Here is a 20,033-nt window from a genome sequence, read left to right on the forward strand (position 1 = left end):
TGAGCAGTAAAGCAGTCCTAAATAAATAGATGATACTGAGGGTTCACAGTAAGAGGTAACTCATTAACTAGGAACTTGTGAACAGTGGCCTTCTGTATGTGCCATTTCCACTAGGCTGCACTCATTCACATAGAAATAAGCACTTCAGAGACAGGTTTTGCTTCTGTGTGTAAAAAAAAACCAAAACAACACATTTGCATAAGAGATTGTTCTTTCAAGGTCTTCTGTGTCATTTTCCTCAAAGGTAATCACAAAGGCATTTCAGTGTACTGAAATCTCTCCTGTTGAAGATAACTAGGCTTACCACTGTTTTGGAAAGGCATCTTTGACAAAGCTGTTAATCAATCAAAACTGACATCCCCTTAAAATGGGTATATATTTTCTGTCTGACTGAAATGGTATTGTCACTATTTAAGCATTTTTGATAGCCTGTGTGAAATGAGTTTACTATCTTTCTAATCTCCACTGGGCAAATACCAACACCATAAAAGTAAACTACATCTGCTAGCATCCTCTGTTGTTGGCAGGGCTGCCGGATTTGGCAGAGAGGCTGGGGTCTGAACTGGACGTGCAGAGCAAACACTAGCACTTTTCCCAGACTGTCTCTCTGGCAGCATATATATTGTCCAAGTCATGTTGGGGCATTTACATTTCCCTGCTTGGACCTCCGCCGTGAATCAGGAGAAGACTGCAGATTTCTAAGATGCAATCCCAGCACTTTTTCAGGACATTGGCTTTCCATTAGAAGAAGGGGGATTCACAGCCGATAAGAAATAATTCCTTATTTCATAGGAAATAGTTAATTCTTTGGTTCTTTTTGATTGGTCTTTTCTTACCTTAACTCTGATTTTGAATTACTGTACAGAAAGGTAGTTGAGCAGACGGTATATTTCCTGCTTGAGGTCTCACTTTTTTAAGTTATTAATCGACTTTAGAACATAAAATGGTTTTGCTGGGACAAGCTGTTAAACCTAAGCTCCAGTTTGTCATTCTCTCGTTTGCTGCTTGTGCCGCAGATCGGTTTGGTTGTGAGACAGTTCTCGCAGAGTATTTCTTACCCTGCAGCGCCTCTAAAGGCTGTTGGGGGGAAATGGATACAGAATTTAACCCGAACGAGCCTTGCTGTCTGCGTGCATCCTGCTTCAGATCTAGGACTGAAGCCTCAGAGTCACTCCTGTCCTGTGCTTGTTCTGGCTCATGGAGGCAAATGTGGATGCAAATAAACCTCTGCAGTGTTCCTGGTTGTTGCAGACACTGAGGAGCATCTGATTTACAGCCAACACCAAGAAGATAGCAAAGTGTATGGAGTGTAAGTTTCAGTAGGTACAGACCATGTCCTCAAGGAAGGTAGAGAAAACGAGGAGTTCTCTAGTTTAGCAATTCAGAGTCTCATGGCTGAGAGCAGTCGTTTAATTGGAAAGGTACTGTGCTTTTCGACAGGGATTTGTCCAACAGTTCTACTTGGAAATTTAATACCCTTCCCCTTTTTTCACACTCCAGTGCAGACCTGCTACCTGTGTGTACTCTGTGGCAGAGATCTGCTTTGCTTGGTACCAGAAGCAGTTCGAGCACTGCTACAAACCCTCTTTAGTTTACTCCCAAATCTGTCACTTTGGTCATGAAGTTCTTCCCTTGGAGCAATTTTAATATCCTATTTCTAATAGTTAGTGTCAGGTTTGATCTCACAGATTTCAATTAATGTACAACTCTTTTCCAAACCCCTGTGCCTTTCCCCTAGGGAGAAATTGAGGCCTCACCTTCCTTGATTAGAAAGGTGGTTCTCTGAAACTCTTCTTTGTGGAAAGGCAGGAACTTTGCAAGAAAATAAAAATCAGTTCTGGAGTACTTTAAAGAGCTGAGGAGAGAAGAGGAGAGGTGGTGTCCTAGAATGAGTAGTCTACAGGAATGGAATTTAAAAGGCTTTTTAAAATGCAGAATAATGGGATGGATGGAAAGGAATATTCAGAATATTATAAGGTGATTGCCAGACCTCAGCAATTGGATAATGATTAGCTAATAATGCTTACTACAAAAAGTTGTTTGTTGGAATGTTCATATCTGTATCCTCAAGACACTACAGCACATGTATAATAGAGCTAATGCAGTTGAAATGGATGAAGCGCATGTGTTCCAGTACTTTGCTGGCCTTTCCAAATGCAAAATGGATCTGCTGGGTTTCTCATTGATCAGTTGATTATAGCATCTAAGGGACTTTCTAAGTCCTGAAAAACTCTTATTAATGAAGCTGTTTAGTTGTTCCAAATACGGTGTCTTGTTGTCTTCTTCCTATTACCAAGAACTCCCATCTTAAGCAGACTTCACCCTTGGTGGAGAAATATGCAGAAATGGTAGCCTGCTGTAACAGGAAATCAAAAGTGTATATCTAAAATTGCTGCCCTTGTTTCTCAGATGGCATCTCAGAAGAAGGTTAAGTCTATTCTAAAAAAAGATGGGATGGTCAATGTCTGTCTCCTTGTACAAATTAAGGAATGCTTGTCACGGGAAAAGTGATGCTATGCATACCACTTCATTGCCTTTCCCTCTTACAGAGCGAGACAGTTTTGTCAGTTGTCGAAGAACTAAGTTTGTCAGCTTTTCTCCAGAAGAGGTTACTGGGGAAGGGAAGAAAGGGGGTGGTATCAGAAGGACAGGTATTACTATGAATGCATGCTCCTTATTTCCATAGGTAGTATATCACATGTTGTGCAATGCTCTTTACACAATAGGTGATATGTTCACCTGTCTTTCACACAGTGAAGGAAAACAATAAATGGAAAAAGCCAAGGCTTATGTCTTTGTTTATATTTATGTTGTCTTATATTTCTCAAATGCATTTGTAGCTCTTTTTGCTATTAGGTTTGAACAAATCCTTTGTGTGGTTTTGGGCTCACTAATGTCTTTCACCTCTCCAGCTTACAAGTTGCCTATCACTTAATGTGCCTGTATTTGGGTGCAGGGCACATGGACCAGATGCAGTACTGATAGCAGAAGCCAACCGTCCTGCTGAACTGACCCAGTCCCAGATGCTTCATATTGCCCAGCAGATTGCAGCTGGTATGGTTTACCTGGCATCACAGCACTTTGTGCATCGGGATCTTGCTACCCGGAATTGTCTAGTTGGTGAGAATCTGCTGGTGAAGATTGGAGATTTTGGGATGTCTAGAGATGTGTACAGCACAGACTACTATAGGGTAAGTTAACTGATGGCTTCACCCTCTGTCAGGTAATTTACAGGATGGCATATGGAGAATCTGGTTTTGAGTTGCAGTGTTTTGGTAAATTTGGACAGAGTTAATCAGAGTAATTGGCATGTCCTCTTGTTATGTGTTTTGGCTTTATATTCTAATAATAGATCAGGGAAGGTTTTTTTTTCCTCTGGGTAGAAATGTGGCATGTTTGCTTGGCTTCAGTTAAGGAGAATTAGCAGCAGATAAAAAGCAAGGGAGATAATAAAGTTTGACACAATGTTTTGAAGTTATTAAAAAATGTTCTTATATATTGCTGAGAAATCTGGGAAATGTAACTTTCAGGTACCGTATATATAAAGTTTCAGTTTACTAGAGGAGGTGCACCTACTCAGCAGCAGCACTGGACCTGTTACTTTGCTCAGAAGAAGACTAGGTGAGAAATTGTTACATACTTAGCACCTGAAAGTCTGTCAGGAAGTTTTTCCTGCCGCTTGTGGTTGAAGATTTGATTGTGGTGGGTAAGAGCATCCCATTTCATTCGCTTATTCTGGTCCAGGCTGTTGCCCCTGATGAATGATAAGTGACCTCTGAAGCTTGCAAAGAGCTTCTAGGATCACTACAATAAGCAGAATTATATACACTAACTACCGTTGTTGATATTGTCTTTGCACATGCCAATTACATGTCATGTAGTTAGCAGCATTTGGTGTTTGCTATGACATCTGTAATGTCATGATTGGAACTGGAGCTATCAGATGTTTTTGTCTTAGAGAAGGCAATCTGTGGTCAAACTGTTAGTTTATAAATTCTATCCTGTAAGACAAGCCACTCATCATCTTTAAGCACATTTTATGCATCTGTCTTTCACACAACTTATTGCCAGTGAATTTCTTGTAGATAAAATGAAGACCTCTTCTTCTTAGCCACCCAATTTGGGCCATAGCCATAATGGAAGGTATCACCTCAGCATCAGTGTTTGTGGGATGCCCAGGAGATTGTCTCTATGTCTGGGAGAAACTGGACAGGGCAGAAGAAGCTATGTGTAGGAATGGGTGTCAAGTGTTGTTGCACTTTTAGCAGATGGGAAGTAAGTCTTCTCCATTCTTTGTCTTTTCTTTCAAATGACAAACCTAGCATTAATCATGTGAGCCAGATCCCTCCTGCATGTGGCTGGTTTGGAAACTTAGCACTTCAAGCAATTTGGTCCATGTAAAACAAGTGTGACTGCACTTTAGGTCCTGGAAAAACACATGTAATGGTAATCACTGCCTCTGTGATTGCAAGGATACCAGTGAGCACCAGAGTTTCTTGATTTTATGTACAAAGTATGAGTGGGACTGGAGATTAATTTCTGTTCTTTACTTCAGTGAGACTAGATTTGTTTATCATGTTTGTCACTTGGGAATAAATGTCCATGTTTAACCATAAGTTTGCAGACGCCATGGCAGGCAGAGGTAGCATGGTTTGAACAATAAAGACTCTGATTATTTAAAAAAATAATTAGTGATTCCCTGTTTCATAGAATCTATCTGCAAGAAGAGTTAAGTAATTGTATGGACTTTCTAGGATGACCAAATCTTGACACAGATATGGGATACTATATTGACTCTGGAACCATCTTATCTGCTCATATACCTCTAGTTTAATCCTTGAATTTTACACATTAGTATTAAAGGAAAGCTTTTACCCAAAGAAGCACAAATTTAGAGCAAGATACATGACTTGGAGGCAACAGGGCTTCACCAGAGGAAATTATGGTAGTCTAGATAGTCCTTGGGTACTTCTCAAAGCAGCTCATTCATGGGGTATGCTTCATGTCTCACTGCCTTTTCAACATAGTCACTGTCTTCTTTCTTCACTCTCCTTCTTCATCACTATTTTTGAGGTGAAGGGAGGATCTGTGAGGTCCAGGGTGTAACAAAGGAGAAGAAATGGAATTATGTGAAGAGGGTGCAACATGGGTGTTAGAGAGGAATGGGTAAGACAAGAAGAGTAAGTCCAGAGAGGTGCTAGAAAAAGAAACATGTGAATGGAGATGTAGGTAAACAAGTTTCAGAGAGAATGAATGAAGATGTAAAGTGTCATGGCTCTATCCAAATTGTTGTTGTAACCTTGCAGTGTGATGGATGTGTTTGAAACTTAAAGATGGATAGTCACTTGTTCTGCATGGCAAGAAAAACAAGACAGTTAATTTTTATAACCACTCAGCTGGCTTTGAGCTGGTGCAGAGGAGGGACAGAGCCACAACCTGGTGTGCCACTGAATTTTACTGTGATAAAAATTGAAAGTTACAGTTGAGCCTGTGATGTTTTGGTCAGCTCTGCTTAGACTGTGTGTGGGCTGTTCAGAAGCTTATCATGAAACAGTCAAGCCTGTGATGAATTTCCAGACTTTTCAGAGAATGATATCCATGGCAGGCCTAAGTAATGAAACTTTAAGTGATGGCACTGGGGTGGGAGAGATCTACCGTACTTAACTGTTTATAACAAGCTAAGTCTTTTTAACTGCTCAAGATTAAACACATACATAGAAGCAATTCTTCCCCAACCTTGACAGCTTTACCTGATGGAAGGGTTTACACAGCTACAAACACTCTGCAATAAATGATTTGGCATCTGTGTTTATTAATACACTAGAATCATTTTTTGGGGATCCTACCACCCAGACAGGATGTTACATTTGCCCAAGATGATTATTTATAGCTTGCTTCTGTAAGAGAAAGATGATCCTCAGTTCTTGTTCACTGTTAGATTGTTAACGACATTCTGCATTTGTTCAGCTCAGTTAAGAGATGGTTCAGGTAACAGAGGTTGAGAAATAACCCTTGAGCTAAGAACACATGTGATGCATGGCTTTGATCGCACAAGCGTTCCTTTTTCTCCCCCATTTGTTTTTTATCTCTCTTTTTCATCAGGAAGAAATCTTGTGGGTGAGGGGAGCCCTGGTGTACATGATAGCATGCAGTGTAACAGCAATAGCTTTCAACAGTCAGACCAGATGAGTCTGAGGACATGACAAATCCACAGTGCCTTTTCTTACCCATCTCTATTGTCCACTCTAGGCCAAACTAAAAACACTGTCAAGTAGTAAGTTTGGTCTGTATGCCAAAACAATTCCAGCAACATTTGGCTGCACTGCAGTCATTGTAGCACAGTGGATCATTTTGCAAAGTCACTTACTTCCAAAGCTTAGGTCTCAGGTCCGTTAGGGGCTTCTATTTATTTTTGTTGATGTCTGGTTTGTGTTTGGACTCCTAACCCTTTCAGGTCAGGGTTTTCTGTCTTTCCTTGTGACACCCAAGGAATGCAACTCATCAGCAGCTTTCAGTGGCTTAAAGTATTGACACTGATGCATGAGGACATCTACTTGGCTAATTTTTGTTCTTGGATTCAGACATAGTCTATCAGACCCTTTTCAGGCTTACAACTGAGGTTTGCAAGTGATTCCTCAGTACTTGGTCTTAAAATGCTTTTCAGAATTTCTTTATTAAAAGAAAAAAAAAAGGAAAAAAAAATTAAAAAAGGCAAGTTGCCTTATTCCAGAACTTAATAAAACTCAACAGGAATATGCTTTAAATATCCAGCCTGGTCAGCCAACTACAGGGTTGAGCCAAGATTTTGTGTGAAACTGTGATCTCACTAGGGTAAGTGAGAGCTTTGCCATTAACCTCATTAGGATCAAAATTTCACCATTCCATATTTTTATGTTTGTCCAGTGCAGGATAGAAACTCTGTTTCTGATTTAGATTTATGGAGTGCAGTTGTGTAATCCCTGTAGAGCTGTTGTATAATTTACTTGCCTTTGTGCAACAGTGCAAGAAACAGTGGAGAAAATAAGGACTTTCTTTCCTCTGCTTGACTGGGGCTGTTAGTGAGGTTTCCATCTTCCTTTATGCCCAGCTTACTTCAAAGGGGATAGAGGCTGTTAAGTTACAAATTATTTTCCTCCACTTCTGACACAGGTGGGGCAGAACCAGAGGATATGTTTTAGTGTACAGTTCAGTGACCCAGTTTCTCTTTAAAATCTTCTGTGTATTTTGTACTATGTTCTGCTATTTAAAGAGAGCATAGCATGTAGGTTTGGAAGAAGCAACATCTGTTAGTGAGCCCAAGCTTTCCACTCTTGCAGGAAGGCATGCAGGAGGTGTTAAGGGTAGGAAGAGCTGCAAGAACCTCAGGCCATCTCAAGCCTTATAGAAAAGCCTAACACTGATTAACACTTTGGCTTCTTATATGTAAGGCATCAAACTTCACAAAAATTCCAGGCTGCCAGAAATGAAAGGAGATCCAAGAATATCAACCGCCCCTAAAGAGAAATTAAGTTTGGTGAAAAGTCTTGAGTGATCTTAGGAAGTCCATCCTACCTGACACATGACAGAAGGTGAAAGTGATTTCCATCAGTCTTCCATGGTAAGAGTTACTGTTTGAGCTGACAAAATTTATAACGCAATGGGCGCACAAGCCAGCTGCACCAGCCTGTGGCATCACAAGGATTTGGTGATGACCTTCAAAGCACATCTGGCTCTGCTGCCTGTCCCTAGTGCCTCAGAGCAGTGTGAGAATTGAAGCTGACCCAGAGCCAGATGATGCGGCGAGAAGGGAAACAAAAGCACAGGCAACCATCACAAGTCCTGAAAAAAGACTTTGGTCAAATGAATACAGAGGAACCTGCAAAAGCCTGACAGACTTCTCAAATGTCTCTCAGTTATATCACAGAATTGGACAGCAGCAGTCTTTGAAGCCTGAATTTCTAACTCCTAGATCACTCCTGCCCTGTCACACAGTCCCTTTCATGAAAGTAGATGTGGCATGTTAGTAAGATCCTTCTGTGAGAACTTCTGCAGAAGACTGCTGCACAATTTTGTTGTCCTAATGGCTGCAAATTTGCATTTTTATCAGCAGCCTGAATTAACTCATGACCAAGGTACACCCAAATGATCAAGTAAGACCCCTCTACTCCCACCTCTTATGCCTCAAGTGTACGTAGAATAAGTAATCCTGTTCTCTCCCCAACTGTTTTGTAGAGTTAAAAATGACACATTGTCTAGAAAAAGGTTCCTTGTTTTTCTTCTCCTCATAATAGCCTTCTCCCATGACTTGTAGTGTGTGGAACATCAGTTTTGTTGTATCTTTCTGGTACAGACATCAGTAGGACTGTGAGCAGTATTTTCCAAATGAGATTTTGACCATTCTTGGATCAGAAGTACTTCCCAGGCTTTAATGAAAACACGCTGCACAGTACACCCTAGACTTGCATAGCCTGTGCCATTGGCACACAGTCACTGTCAAACTGTCAAAGAGTGCCCCGGGCCTCTCTCATCTTCCACTCTTTCCAAATGAAGAACATCCCCCTGTTTTGAAGTTTTTGGATTTAATCCCACAACGCACAACTTTCCACTTCATGCTGGCACATTTTATACCTCTAGTGTTTGAGAAAGACTGTTGTCCCTTTATTTTTAGCTTATTTGGGGGCTGTTTATAAAAAATAGAAAATAAAAAAAAAATTGAAGTTAAGGTCTTGTCTAATTTGGTGGTGAGTGAAAAACTAGAGAAACGGAATCGTGGTGTTAAAAAGTAAGCATCTAAAGGAGTGAGAAGGATTTGTAAGGAAGTTTCCTAAAGTTTTGTGTCTTTGTTTCTTATATTTTGCTTCTTCGTAATTTTTATTTTGGTTTGGTTTGGTTTGGTTTGGTTTGGTTTATTTTGTTTTGAGAAACTGTTTGGACACTTTGGGATATTATAGTCCTCAGCAAACAGTGCCAATTCTAATGTATGTTGTTGCTTAGTAAAGCTAGAGCAGCAGTTTGAAGACAGTGAAATAATATTAGTATTAGAGCAGTGAAGTGGCAAAGAGCATCTTGCCTGCTAGGCATAGTCCATCCTTCATGTGTGAGCCTAATATTATAGAGTGCTGCATTTCTGGCAACTGCATGATACTTTTCTGGTGGCTGTCTGTATGAAACATTTGCTAGAAGAAAGTGCTGGTATAATAATCACCAAGAGTGATCTCACTTAAGCTATTTCTAGTGCTAAATGCCTATTTGCAAAGAGAATTAATGCATGACAGCAAGAGGTTAAAAAAAGACAACGCTGTTTTATCATTATTTGGGTTGTAACTAGCCCAGGATCACCACAATACAAATGTTTACAGTGAGGAACAAGCGTCTGTCTATTCTGAAAGGGCAGTAGCAGCAAACACCTGCAGGTCTCAGCTGTCACTACAGAGATGAATACATGCGTGGGGGAGTTTGGAGAAGGCTGCACTAAAGAAAACAAGAAAGAGTTACTGAGAAGTCAAGCAGCTTGTCAAGGCATCCTTGTAGGTGTGTGTATTGAATTGTCACAGTTTGAAGGCACAGTTTGAAGGCTTTTTATTAGGTGCTATTTTTGCATCCATTGCTCAAAAGGAAATTATCTGCTTCCCTATATGGACTTCTTGGCTCGCCAGCTCCGTCAGTCTCATTGCATCATGTGTAGTGCTGGGGAGGACAGAGAGGCCCAGCAGCCCTGGAGGGTGTGCACAGATGACTTCATTCCACTGGAAGCAATAAAGGAAATAATGGGCCTGTGGAGAGATGTAAATCCGAACTAGCTGCCTTGAAGTTAGTACAGTAACTCTGAACTCAGAGTAACACAGTCACAAGCAGAATCATGCCTAATGATTTTAGAGTGCTTTCAGGAGATTCCTAAACGTCACCTCAAATGCCAGTGTTTAGAAACTGCCAAAGGAGTCAGCAGTGTACTCCTGCTTGCCTATGCTAGAATGCATTCTGCTGTGTACAGGAAGCATGTTCTTTTGCCAGCTCATACTTACAGACCCTTAACTGCTGATGCTTTGTCTGGAATGACAGTTTTCTAACCTTCTTAGTTCAACTCAGAGGGCATAAATCCAGCTTTGCCACAAGCAAGTACAATTCTATTTTTTTTAGTATGTCTACAGATGTGGGAACTTCCCAAATGAAGTTTTCTTATCAGATTCGCATCAGACTCATTGGTCCTGCAGTTCAATTTCCAGGTGTTTTCACTAACGCAGATCCTAAGAGAGGAGTCCAAGGGAGTTTTCCACATTAGTGCCATGAGAAGGAACATCAGATATCCAGCAAGTATAGTACACTGTGTATAACAATGAGGTCTTACTACATCCTGTCTTGCAGGGCTAATAACAAGACAGTAATACAGAAAATTAGATTTTTAGTTAAGAGGTCATGATGTGTGTTGTTTTGCCAAATTTGAGCTCTTACATACACTGTGCAAGTGGGAAACCAGTCCCGTGACTTCTGGAGAACATTCTTCTTCAGTCAGTGAGATCAAATTGTATGGAAAGGGCAGAAAAACATAACGGTTAGGTTAAAATTCAGGCTGATTAAAATTACCTTGTTTCTCTGACCATTTACTTACTTGACTGCCCTTTGAATCTGAGTGTCTAATTATTCTTTTGTAAATACACTCTCAGTGGATTTGCACCAGCATGGTTCTCATGCAGGATTGTCAATAAAATCGCAGGAAAATAAATTTAGTAAGGGAGCAGAACCTCAAAACATGCCAGGAGATGTGGAAGTCCTGTTGAACAACGCCAGCTACAATTCCTGCATGTGTATATGTCAAGGTCCAGAGAACAGAGATTAAATATCTCTGTCCAGAGGAGCAAGATCTGTTCTTATGGGTTTCCGTGTTGTGAAATTAAGGTGCAAACGAGACCATGTATCACCACGAAACTATTTATTAATGGATAAGGTTGGACAAAATAGAGGGAGAGAGAGAGAAGGGGTGGGTGGGAGAGAGATAAAGAGAACAATGGAGAAGAAGAGAAGAAACAGGGAAGCAGAAGAGCTGTGATCATATTACCCTCAGTCGCAGCTGGAGGGGACACAGAGAGATGTGTGCATGGCCCAGGGATGGTCTTCTGTGGAGTTCATCAGAGGGTCTTCTGGTGGTGGTGCAGCTCTGGTAGTCTGGTGGAGGTCCACTCTTGGTAGTCTGGTAGAAGTACACACCTGGTGATCTGGTGGAAGTGCACTTGATGGTCTGGTGGAAGTGCACCCTTGGTAGTCTGATAGAAGTGCCCCCTTTTGGCAGGCATTCCACCTGCCTTTTATACAGTTTTTTAGCTTGGTGTCCAGGTGCAGTATGTCAATCAAAAATTTAATCAAAGCAATTGGAAATTTTCAAATGGAAATTTTCCCTCTGTTTATGTCTGTTAAAAGCTTTGAGAATTTATTGTTCAGTCCCACTTTGGTTATAAAACAAATGGTACAGTTCTCAAATGGATGGAAATTTTGGGTTTCCCACCTCATTTTTAAAGCACTTTAATGATATGATTTGCAATGGAGTTATCCTGCTGTATGCAATTGGTAAGAGTCTTAGGATCCGTATGCATGCCTGTAAGGAATAGCAGGAAGTTTACACAGTCAGCATCACTGGTGGCTGACACAAGCTTTTCTGTTGAGGGGCTCTTAGCACAGATGTTCATTAACTTAAAAAGTCCTTTTAAAATTATATATACAAAACTGAATCATTCTCAAAAATAACCACTCATAGGGATAAAAATTGCAGGAATGCAGTGATTCACACATTGAAATTAGCTTTATGAACTACAATTTGGAGAGCTTTGCAGAACTCTGATCAAAATCAGCTCATTCCATTAAGTAGCAGCACAGCCCTACAAAGCCATATTTTCAGGTGCTGAAATTATTTGAGCGCTGTTTAGATGTTTAGTACATCACAAGAGGGCCATGTCCTCAATCCCAGCTCTATTCACAATTTGCTAGATTATAGTTGGAATATTGTAGTTGAAGGATTGGTGGAGGCTTTTTCCATTGACTTTAGTAGAGCCAGTGTTTTGTCCTGTGCTTTGGAAAGTGCAAAGTTTACAGGCTGAATTCCCCACAGACCAGGCATAGAGCAGCAAGAGAAACGATGAAGCAATTTCTTCTTAGGCCAGGTCAGTGTGCACCATTTAGTAATTTTAGGGAGGATATGCCTGTGTGTATCTGGAGAAAGATATTGTACTGTAGTGCTACAGATTGTCATTTTTGGCAAGAAATTTGCAAAGCAAATGACAGAACTCCAAAGGTTGACTTTGTGATGTGTGATGCACATAGTGTGAGGGAAAGTTGGTGTGGGAACAAAATGAGAAGAGATCTCTGGGAGCACTGTGAGCACAGTCAGAAACTGGAGCAGCAGCTCCTGGCCACTGCAGTGCACTGGTGCACCTTGTGCAACTGTGCCACGGCCCCCCACTAATGATGAGGTCAGCACAGAAAGGCCACCCAGAGGGAGCAGGACTAAACGAGTTCTCCTCTGAGGACCGATCACAGAATCAGCTCCCAGCAGACTTTTTTTCGTGCTTCCAGCTGGAAGATTTTCTTATGCAAATAGACTCTCTCCTTGCAAAAGGAAAGCAGTTGCTAGGCAGTTCTCCTAAATATGCACTTTTTTCCTGGGTGCAAAGAACAATGGGCACTCTTTAGGCTTACAGAACTCAGGAAGCACAGAAAAAAAAGAAGTAGACAATTAGACTATGAAGTGCTGTGTGTAACAGGATGGATTGAGAGGATGAGAGGACAGTATCAGCTGGAAATAGAGCAGAGCGTCCAGATCTGGCTCTGTAGATTTGTGCATGCATAGCAAAGAGCTACAGATGAGTGGAAATGGGAAACAAAGGAAGCAGTGTGTGACACTACAGGTTGTTTAGTTCTCTGGGTTCTTCAGCAATCTGATGGAGCACATGGCCAGCCAGGCAGCTTGCATGTGACCACTCCAATATGGGAGGGATTGGAAGTTGTGTAGTTGTAATGCCTTTGTGAAACCTTTTCAATATCAGACATCATGAACAGTACTGATTTTTTTGACAAATAGCCAGGAACAGCTGTCTGAGCTTCCTAAGAGTGAGTGCCTCAGAACTGAGATGATTTTGCATCCTGTAAGCTCAAGAACTTCAGATAACTTGGCTTTACATCAGCCTAATCTTACATAAAATGGAGCCAAAATCCTTATAAAGTGCTGTCAAGCTTCTAGATGTAGCCTATCTTTAGGGAGAGATGAAGACCTGATTCAAGGTGAGTGAGGGAATATGCATCTGCTATCAAGGACTGATAAAAGACTTTAGAAAATATGGTGGTAACACAAATGCTTCTGCCTCCATCAGGCAGGTAAATAAACCTGCAGAATCAAAAAGCACATGAATGAGAAGTAACTTTGCTCTTCCCAGAATTCTGAAATGTTTTCAAGATATACCTAGCTCAATACTCTAGAATTTACTTTCAGAAGTTGCTATTTACTTGTCCCTTACCAGTATCCTTGCAAAGCTTCTGTCTAGCCCTTAGGGATTTGAAGGGCTTGCATTAAGTGTGATAAACAATCAGTTTCTACCCTCTTCTCCACTTCATCTAATCCAGGGCTTGATGTTGTCATAGTCATCTCTGATGTCTTTGGTTTGGTAGCAGAGTTGAAAAGAGAAAAGAGATATCAAACCTGATAAGTGATACAAATGAAGTTCTGGAATTATTACCTTATTTAGTCTTATATCTTTGTGTCTGTCTGATATCTCCTACAGTAGGATATAAAAGTCATCTTGTCTGTATTGAAGCTGTTTCCCAACACATATTTATTTTGGTCTGAAGTTTAACACACTGCATAGATGAGCCTTACCTTAATGCCTGTGGAAGAATATATTTGCTTAAGTTACACCTTCACTTTGCTGAGCAATGTAATTAGCTCTTCAGTTATTTTTCTAAGTCTAGATTTGACCTGAAATAATAATGGTTTTAATGTGCTGTGTCATTTTTTTTTCCTTTGTGACAAATAAGAGGGAAGACTGTGACTCCAGTTTTGTTCATGGAGCTGTATTCCCTACGCATTATGTAACCAGGAACTCTGCAAAATTGGTTGAAACTGATCCAAATGTATAGGGGGAAAAAAAAACATATGAAATCAGAATGCTTAAATTCTTTGCGGCAGAAATGCTGGATTCTGTAAAGTGCCTTTCTCTTGCTGACCCTGTTTGCTAAGGGCAGAATTGTGAACAAATTACATAGTGGAGAAAGATGTGCATAGTTAGGAGGCTAAAGAGCTATTCAGAAAACCGTTTATTACAGTCTCAGAAACAAATGCATATGCACTGGCATGAATGAGAGTGTAAATGAGAATCTTCTAAGTGGAAGCCTGAAAAAAACCTTCTGTCAGGAATGACAGAGCGCTCAGAGAAGCCTAATAACTTTCAAGGTAGACATGGATACACTTTGGAACAAGCCCCTTGATACTTGGGACTCATCAAACCTTGCTTTAGTCCTCTGTTCCAGGTAGTGTTGTTCAAACTTTTCTCCATAGCTGTGAGCCTGGAGGTGAAGATTTTTAAATGTTCATTTGCCAGCATTTCAGTTCTGCACACAGTCACATACTTCGAAGTTAGAACTTTGAAGAACAGTTACAGTGGAAGATTTTTGATACTAGCATGACAGACTACGAGTCTGCATCAATAAAAAATAGCAAGCCTTTCACAGTATCACAGTATCACCAAGGTTGGAAGAGACCTCATAGATCATCAAGTCCAACCCTTTACCACAGAGCTCAAGGCTAGACCATGGCACCAAGTGCCACATCCAACCTTGCCTTGAACTGCCCCAGGGACGGCGACTCCACCACCTCCCCGGGCAGCCCATTCCAGTGCCCAATGACTCTCTCAGGGAAGAACTTTCTCCTCACCTCCAGCCTAAATCTCCCCTCGCGTAGCTTGAGGCTGTGTCCTCTCGTTCTGGTGCTGGGCACCTGAGAGAAGAAAGCAACCTCCTCCTGGCCACAACCATGCTTCAGGTAGTTGTAGACAGCAATAAGGTCACCCCTGAGCCTCCTCTTCTCCAGGCTAAACAATCCCAGCTCCCTCAGCCTCTCCTCGTAGGGCTGTGCTCAAGGCCTCTCACCAGCCTCGTCGCCCTTCTCTGGACACGCTCAAGCATCTCAATGTCCCTCCTAAACTGGGGGGCCCAGAACTGAACACAGTACTCAAGGTGTGGTCTAACCAGTGCAGAGTACAGGGGCAGAATGACCTCCCTGCTCCTGCTGACCACACCATTCCTGATGCAGGCCAGGATGCCACTGGCTCTCTTGGCCACCTGGGCACACTGCTGGCTCATGTTCAGGCAGGTATCAATCAGCACCCCCAGATCCCTCTCTGTCTGGCTGCTCTCCAGCCACTCTGACCCCAGCCTGTATCTCTGCATGGGGTTATTGTGGCCAAAGTGCAGCACCCTGCACTTGGAGCTATTGAACACCATCCCCTTGGACTCTGCCCATCTGTCCAGGCGGTCAAGATCCCGCTGCAGAGCCCTTCTTTGTGGTAAAGGAGTACATACTGAAAATAAAACAGATTGAAAGCCATCTAGAGATGAGGGAACCTTGAGACTATTGAAAATTAATATGATCTAAGCAGTCAGGTTTATAGCCTGTGCAAATTTTGTGGAAGACAAACAGACTGGTATTCAAAAAAGGAAAAATTCCTAGCTTTCAGACCAATGAGCAAAATGGTGTTGACATCACTGGGGACAAGTTACTTACATATATTAATTGCAGATTTTTAATGACTTTACTTCTGTTTTCACTTCCATATTCACTATCATATTTAAAGGATGAAAGAAAAAAATTACATAACCTGTGATCCAATCTTTGTGTGAAACACTATAAAGCAGGCAAATGCTTTGCTGGAAATGTTGAGTTTGTTTTTTTTTTAATATAAGTTGGGTTGGTTTTCTTTGTGTAAGATATGATGCAGTCTGAGCCTCTCTCAAGATATTTTTTTAATAATATAATTTGGTTCATTCCAAAGGGGTGTGTGTGAGGGGAGTGCTTCAGGTTATTTTATGACTTGCAAGATTATGTCTTTATTAACTTGAACTTAATGGTGTCTACAGAAAGGGAGAAATCTTATCAGGGCAAAGAAATCACTCTCATTTGAGTTATCTTTTTCTTTTTAATTTCCATTTTCTTCTCTCTCTCTCTCTTTTTTTTCTCTTTTTGTTTTGGTGATACAATTTTAGGAAGATAAAGCACTGTTCATTAAATGTATTGCCAGATAGTCTTTGAGAACACAACAGTGTTGCAATTGTTTCACTGCCATTTTCACAAAGTGTGATGTTATCTGGAGAATATAGATTCTTTCCAGATTGATTTACCAGATGCCTGTCACCACCAAATCACTTTGAAAGGCTAACTGAAAGGCTGGGCTTTTTGCAAGTTACTGCTCTGCATGCCGTCCTTTTGCAGCTGATTATGCTGCCAATGTTATTTTCTGACAGTGAGATATAGTACAGCATAGCTGACTGGCAGTATCCTTGTAGGAGATTTTTCTTGCTTGTGAGCTAAGCGAAGGGCAGGGTCCTGCGTTCTTGGCGCACTGTCATATGCATGAGCTGTTTGTTTTTGGATTCAGCAAGCAGAGTTCTAAATCATCTTTAGCAAAACATAACAGAGAAAAAGAGAGATCAAAATAGAGCTGAATATTTCATGCCATAATTTTGGCAGCATGTCTCATCTTGCTTTCTACATTGAAAGCACCAATGAAAAGAAGCAGAGTTCTGCAGTTTTCAGTTGGATGACTTTTCCATGCTCCTTGAGCATCGTCACATATTCTAGGGCTAGTCTCTGATGCCATATCAGCCATTTTCTTAGAGGGAGGTGTCTAGTGGTGCGTACTTACGTTAGAAAAGCATAATCATGTTAAAATGAAGCTTAGTGGCAATACACAATGAGTGGAATGTGCCTTTCAGCAGAAAGCCCATAGCTACTACGTGAGCCCACAAGATAAAACTTATGTATTGTATAAGGTGTTGTGGCCATTTTCTGTAGAGGGGAATTCTGCTGTAAGTAATTCAAAGATTCGCCTTACGCTACTCTTACATGTTTGCATAGATGCACATGCTTGTAATTTTTTACATCCACCATGCTTGCAGAAACTGAACAGTTTTGACCCACAAATGTTTCCACAGCAGTTTAGGGAGGGACTAAAGAGTGGGTTTGGAGCTGGGCCAGCTTGCACATGCCTACATATTATGCAGTATTAACTTCCTTGTTTTCTGTCGCAATCAGCTTTAGCTAGAAGAATGAATAGAAAAGGAGGAAACTGAAGACTATGCTGTATTACATGCAGGAGGAAGTCCTTCAGATACAACTTCAAGCACAGCTCAAAATGGCGTAAACTAGGGAATACAAAGGAGTTTTCACAGAGAGCTTTACACAGCTCCGTGGTACAACATGAGATGGAAGATATGGCTAGACTGACAGCACTGCTAGTTCTAAAACTGTGACATGAGCTTGATGTAGACTGCAGAGCTACTCAGAAGCAGAATTAGTGCTCCTCTTCTGGGATGTACACTTATCTGCCTGAGCTACTCACAAAGTCCAGGCTACCTGCTTTAAAGGTAGCTTGTGTTTGTATGTTCTCGGTCATGTCATTAGGAGTATGGAAAACAGCAGCATGTTGATTAGTACAGTTTAAAAAAAAAAAAAGGAAGACATGCTTCTTTCCTAGTAATTCCTTTTAATGTGACAGTACTTTGAAACATCTTAACAGATTTCTCTAAGACAAAAGCCAGCAAAAACAGAAAACAAAAAAGGAATATAACTGGATCTGCTTACCTTCATCAGTAGGATGAGTAATTTTCTGTTAGAAGTAAAGCTTACAAAGGTACTAATGGATTTAAAAGCCACCTGAGACTGTCAGAATTCCTACCTTTCGAGTAATTGTGACCAACATTTTTGGAGTATCTGTTTTCTTACTGTCCCTCTACTGCTGTTTCAGCAGGTCAGCTCTGAGAAATTGAATTAATTAAGGACCAGTTTAATGATTGGGGAATCTGGATTTTCTTTAAATAAAGGTACAGAAAGCTGCTGGAAATCATTATCCTAAATCAGAGGAGAAGATGGGGAGCATTAAGCTGCACTATCTGTGATTTCACCTCATTAGAGACATTGGATGTAAGCAAAAGCACGCGAGAGGGAAAGACTAATGGACAAGGAGGGGTATAGTGAAAAGTGCCAGAAGTCATTTGAGATTGATTTCAAAAAGAGTACTAAAATAAATAAGAAAGTCTCTTGCTTGTTTAAACACAAAGAGAATGAGGAACAATGTGTCACCACTGCAGACATGATGATGTGGGAAGGAGAGTTAGCTTGGCCTGCAAGCAGCATCAGGTCTTGAAAGGACAGTGATGAAGATAGAGACAAAGTGGATAATGGGACTGAGAACATGATGGCTATGTCTGGAACAGGCATAGAGAAGAGATCCATGAATAATGCGGGACATGGTCAGCCTGTTTTATGGCAGGAGACAGAGTTCAGCAAGCTCTTTAAGCAGCATAAGGCAGCCCACATGCCCAAAGAGAAGACCCTGCTCTCCTGCTAGTCTCAGCAGCTAATTCCTATATCATCCTTTTGTGCACTGGCACAGGTGTTTCTGCAGCCACTGAACAGACTGTATTGATGAAATAATCCAGCTGAAAAAAAGGTTGTGGGGAGGACAGAATAATTCTTCAAAGCAAAGTATGCCATGAGGACATTGCAGTTTATAGTGTTTGTTGAAGGAGAGTTTAAAAGGACTTGCTGTATGAGTGCATCAGAAGAGTAAACAAACATCAGGGAAGGAAAAGTACTATTTAAACTAAAAGACCTTGTTTGCATAAGAACAAATGAGTACATGCTGACAACAAAACAATTTAAGCAGGAGACTAAAAAAAGGTTTCTAGCCATCAGAGAAATTAAGTTCTTGGGCAGCCCATGAACTAGGAACAATATGTCTCATTTTAAGGTGCAATTTAAGGAAGGAGAGATGTAATGTAGGCATACCATTTGACAGGGTGCATAAAGACCAGAGGATTCAGCGTGCCCTTCAAAATTCTTAGCTGGTTCCTTGAAGCACATAAAGAACCAGAATGACTACTTGCGTAAGAAATACTTAGTTTGAAGAAGTCTTGACATTAGTAGCAATTTGAAAGGTGCTCCAGCACTCTGCCCATCTTTGTGGCCTTCCTCTAGACCCAATCCATCAGGTCCATGTCTCTCTTGAGTTGGAGGCCCCAGAGGTAGACACAGTACTCCAGGTGAGGTCCCACCAGAGCAGAGCAGAGGAGTGAAATCACTTTCAACCTGCCGGTCATGCTTTTTGGATGCAATTCATCCCATCTTTAGTTTGTATAGCATATGCGAAATACAGTTACTAACATTTGTGGTGAAAGACATTTTAAAGTGGTTGATTTTTCATGGCAATAAAAAGATTTTGAAGATAAAATATTTATGTATGGAAATACTTTCCAGTAGCTCTGTAACTCTTACAACTTCTTAGATTCTCTCACTGCTTATGAAACAGCACACACAGCAGAAAACCAAGCCTCACTTTGTATTCTCTTTTTGACTGTGGAAAAAAAATGTTCTTTAGTTCTGCATGCAGTCCCACTTCCCCTGACTTTTGTTAGGTTTACTTTATCCCTCTACGCTCCAGGTAGACTGAGTTCTAGCTTTACAGTTGTTTCAGTTTAACCATAGGCAGAGCAGCACATACTGCTTTGACCTTATTGTTTTGCAGTGTTCTCCATTTGTTATTAGGTAAAGTAGAATATTTTAATGGAAGAAAAAATGTAAATTGTTCTTCTCCTACTTTATATGTATGTCCTATATATTTTTCTTCACATTTTCAGCCTGAAATGATCTTTTCAGCCCTTGCTTATCTCAAAAACATGCGTGGCTTTTATTCGTAACAAGTTTCATGTCAACCTCTGCTGATTCAGTGAGGTGGAAGTTACTCCTTAGGTCAAACAGCAACAGCTTTGCTTGCAAAGTGATCAGGGCTTAGGGAGTTCCA

At 40.9% G+C, this 20,033-nt stretch overlaps 1 protein-coding gene across 2 annotated transcripts in view; it reads left to right on the forward strand.

The window, feature by feature from the left end:
* The window catches only part of NTRK2 (neurotrophic receptor tyrosine kinase 2), a 227,066-nt gene that overhangs the window by 173,610 nt on the left and 33,423 nt on the right, over window positions 1-20,033 (forward strand). For both annotated transcript variants that reach the window (XM_064140082.1, XM_064140073.1), the window contains one exon: window positions 2,957-3,191. In XM_064140082.1, the coding sequence (XP_063996152.1) occupies window positions 2,957-3,191 (235 nt within the window). The remainder of the gene's footprint in view (window positions 1-2,956; window positions 3,192-20,033) is intronic.

Source organism: Pogoniulus pusillus, chromosome Z (assembly GCF_015220805.1).
Source record: "Pogoniulus pusillus isolate bPogPus1 chromosome Z, bPogPus1.pri, whole genome shotgun sequence".
Classification (NCBI taxonomy): Eukaryota; Metazoa; Chordata; class Aves; order Piciformes; family Lybiidae; genus Pogoniulus; species Pogoniulus pusillus.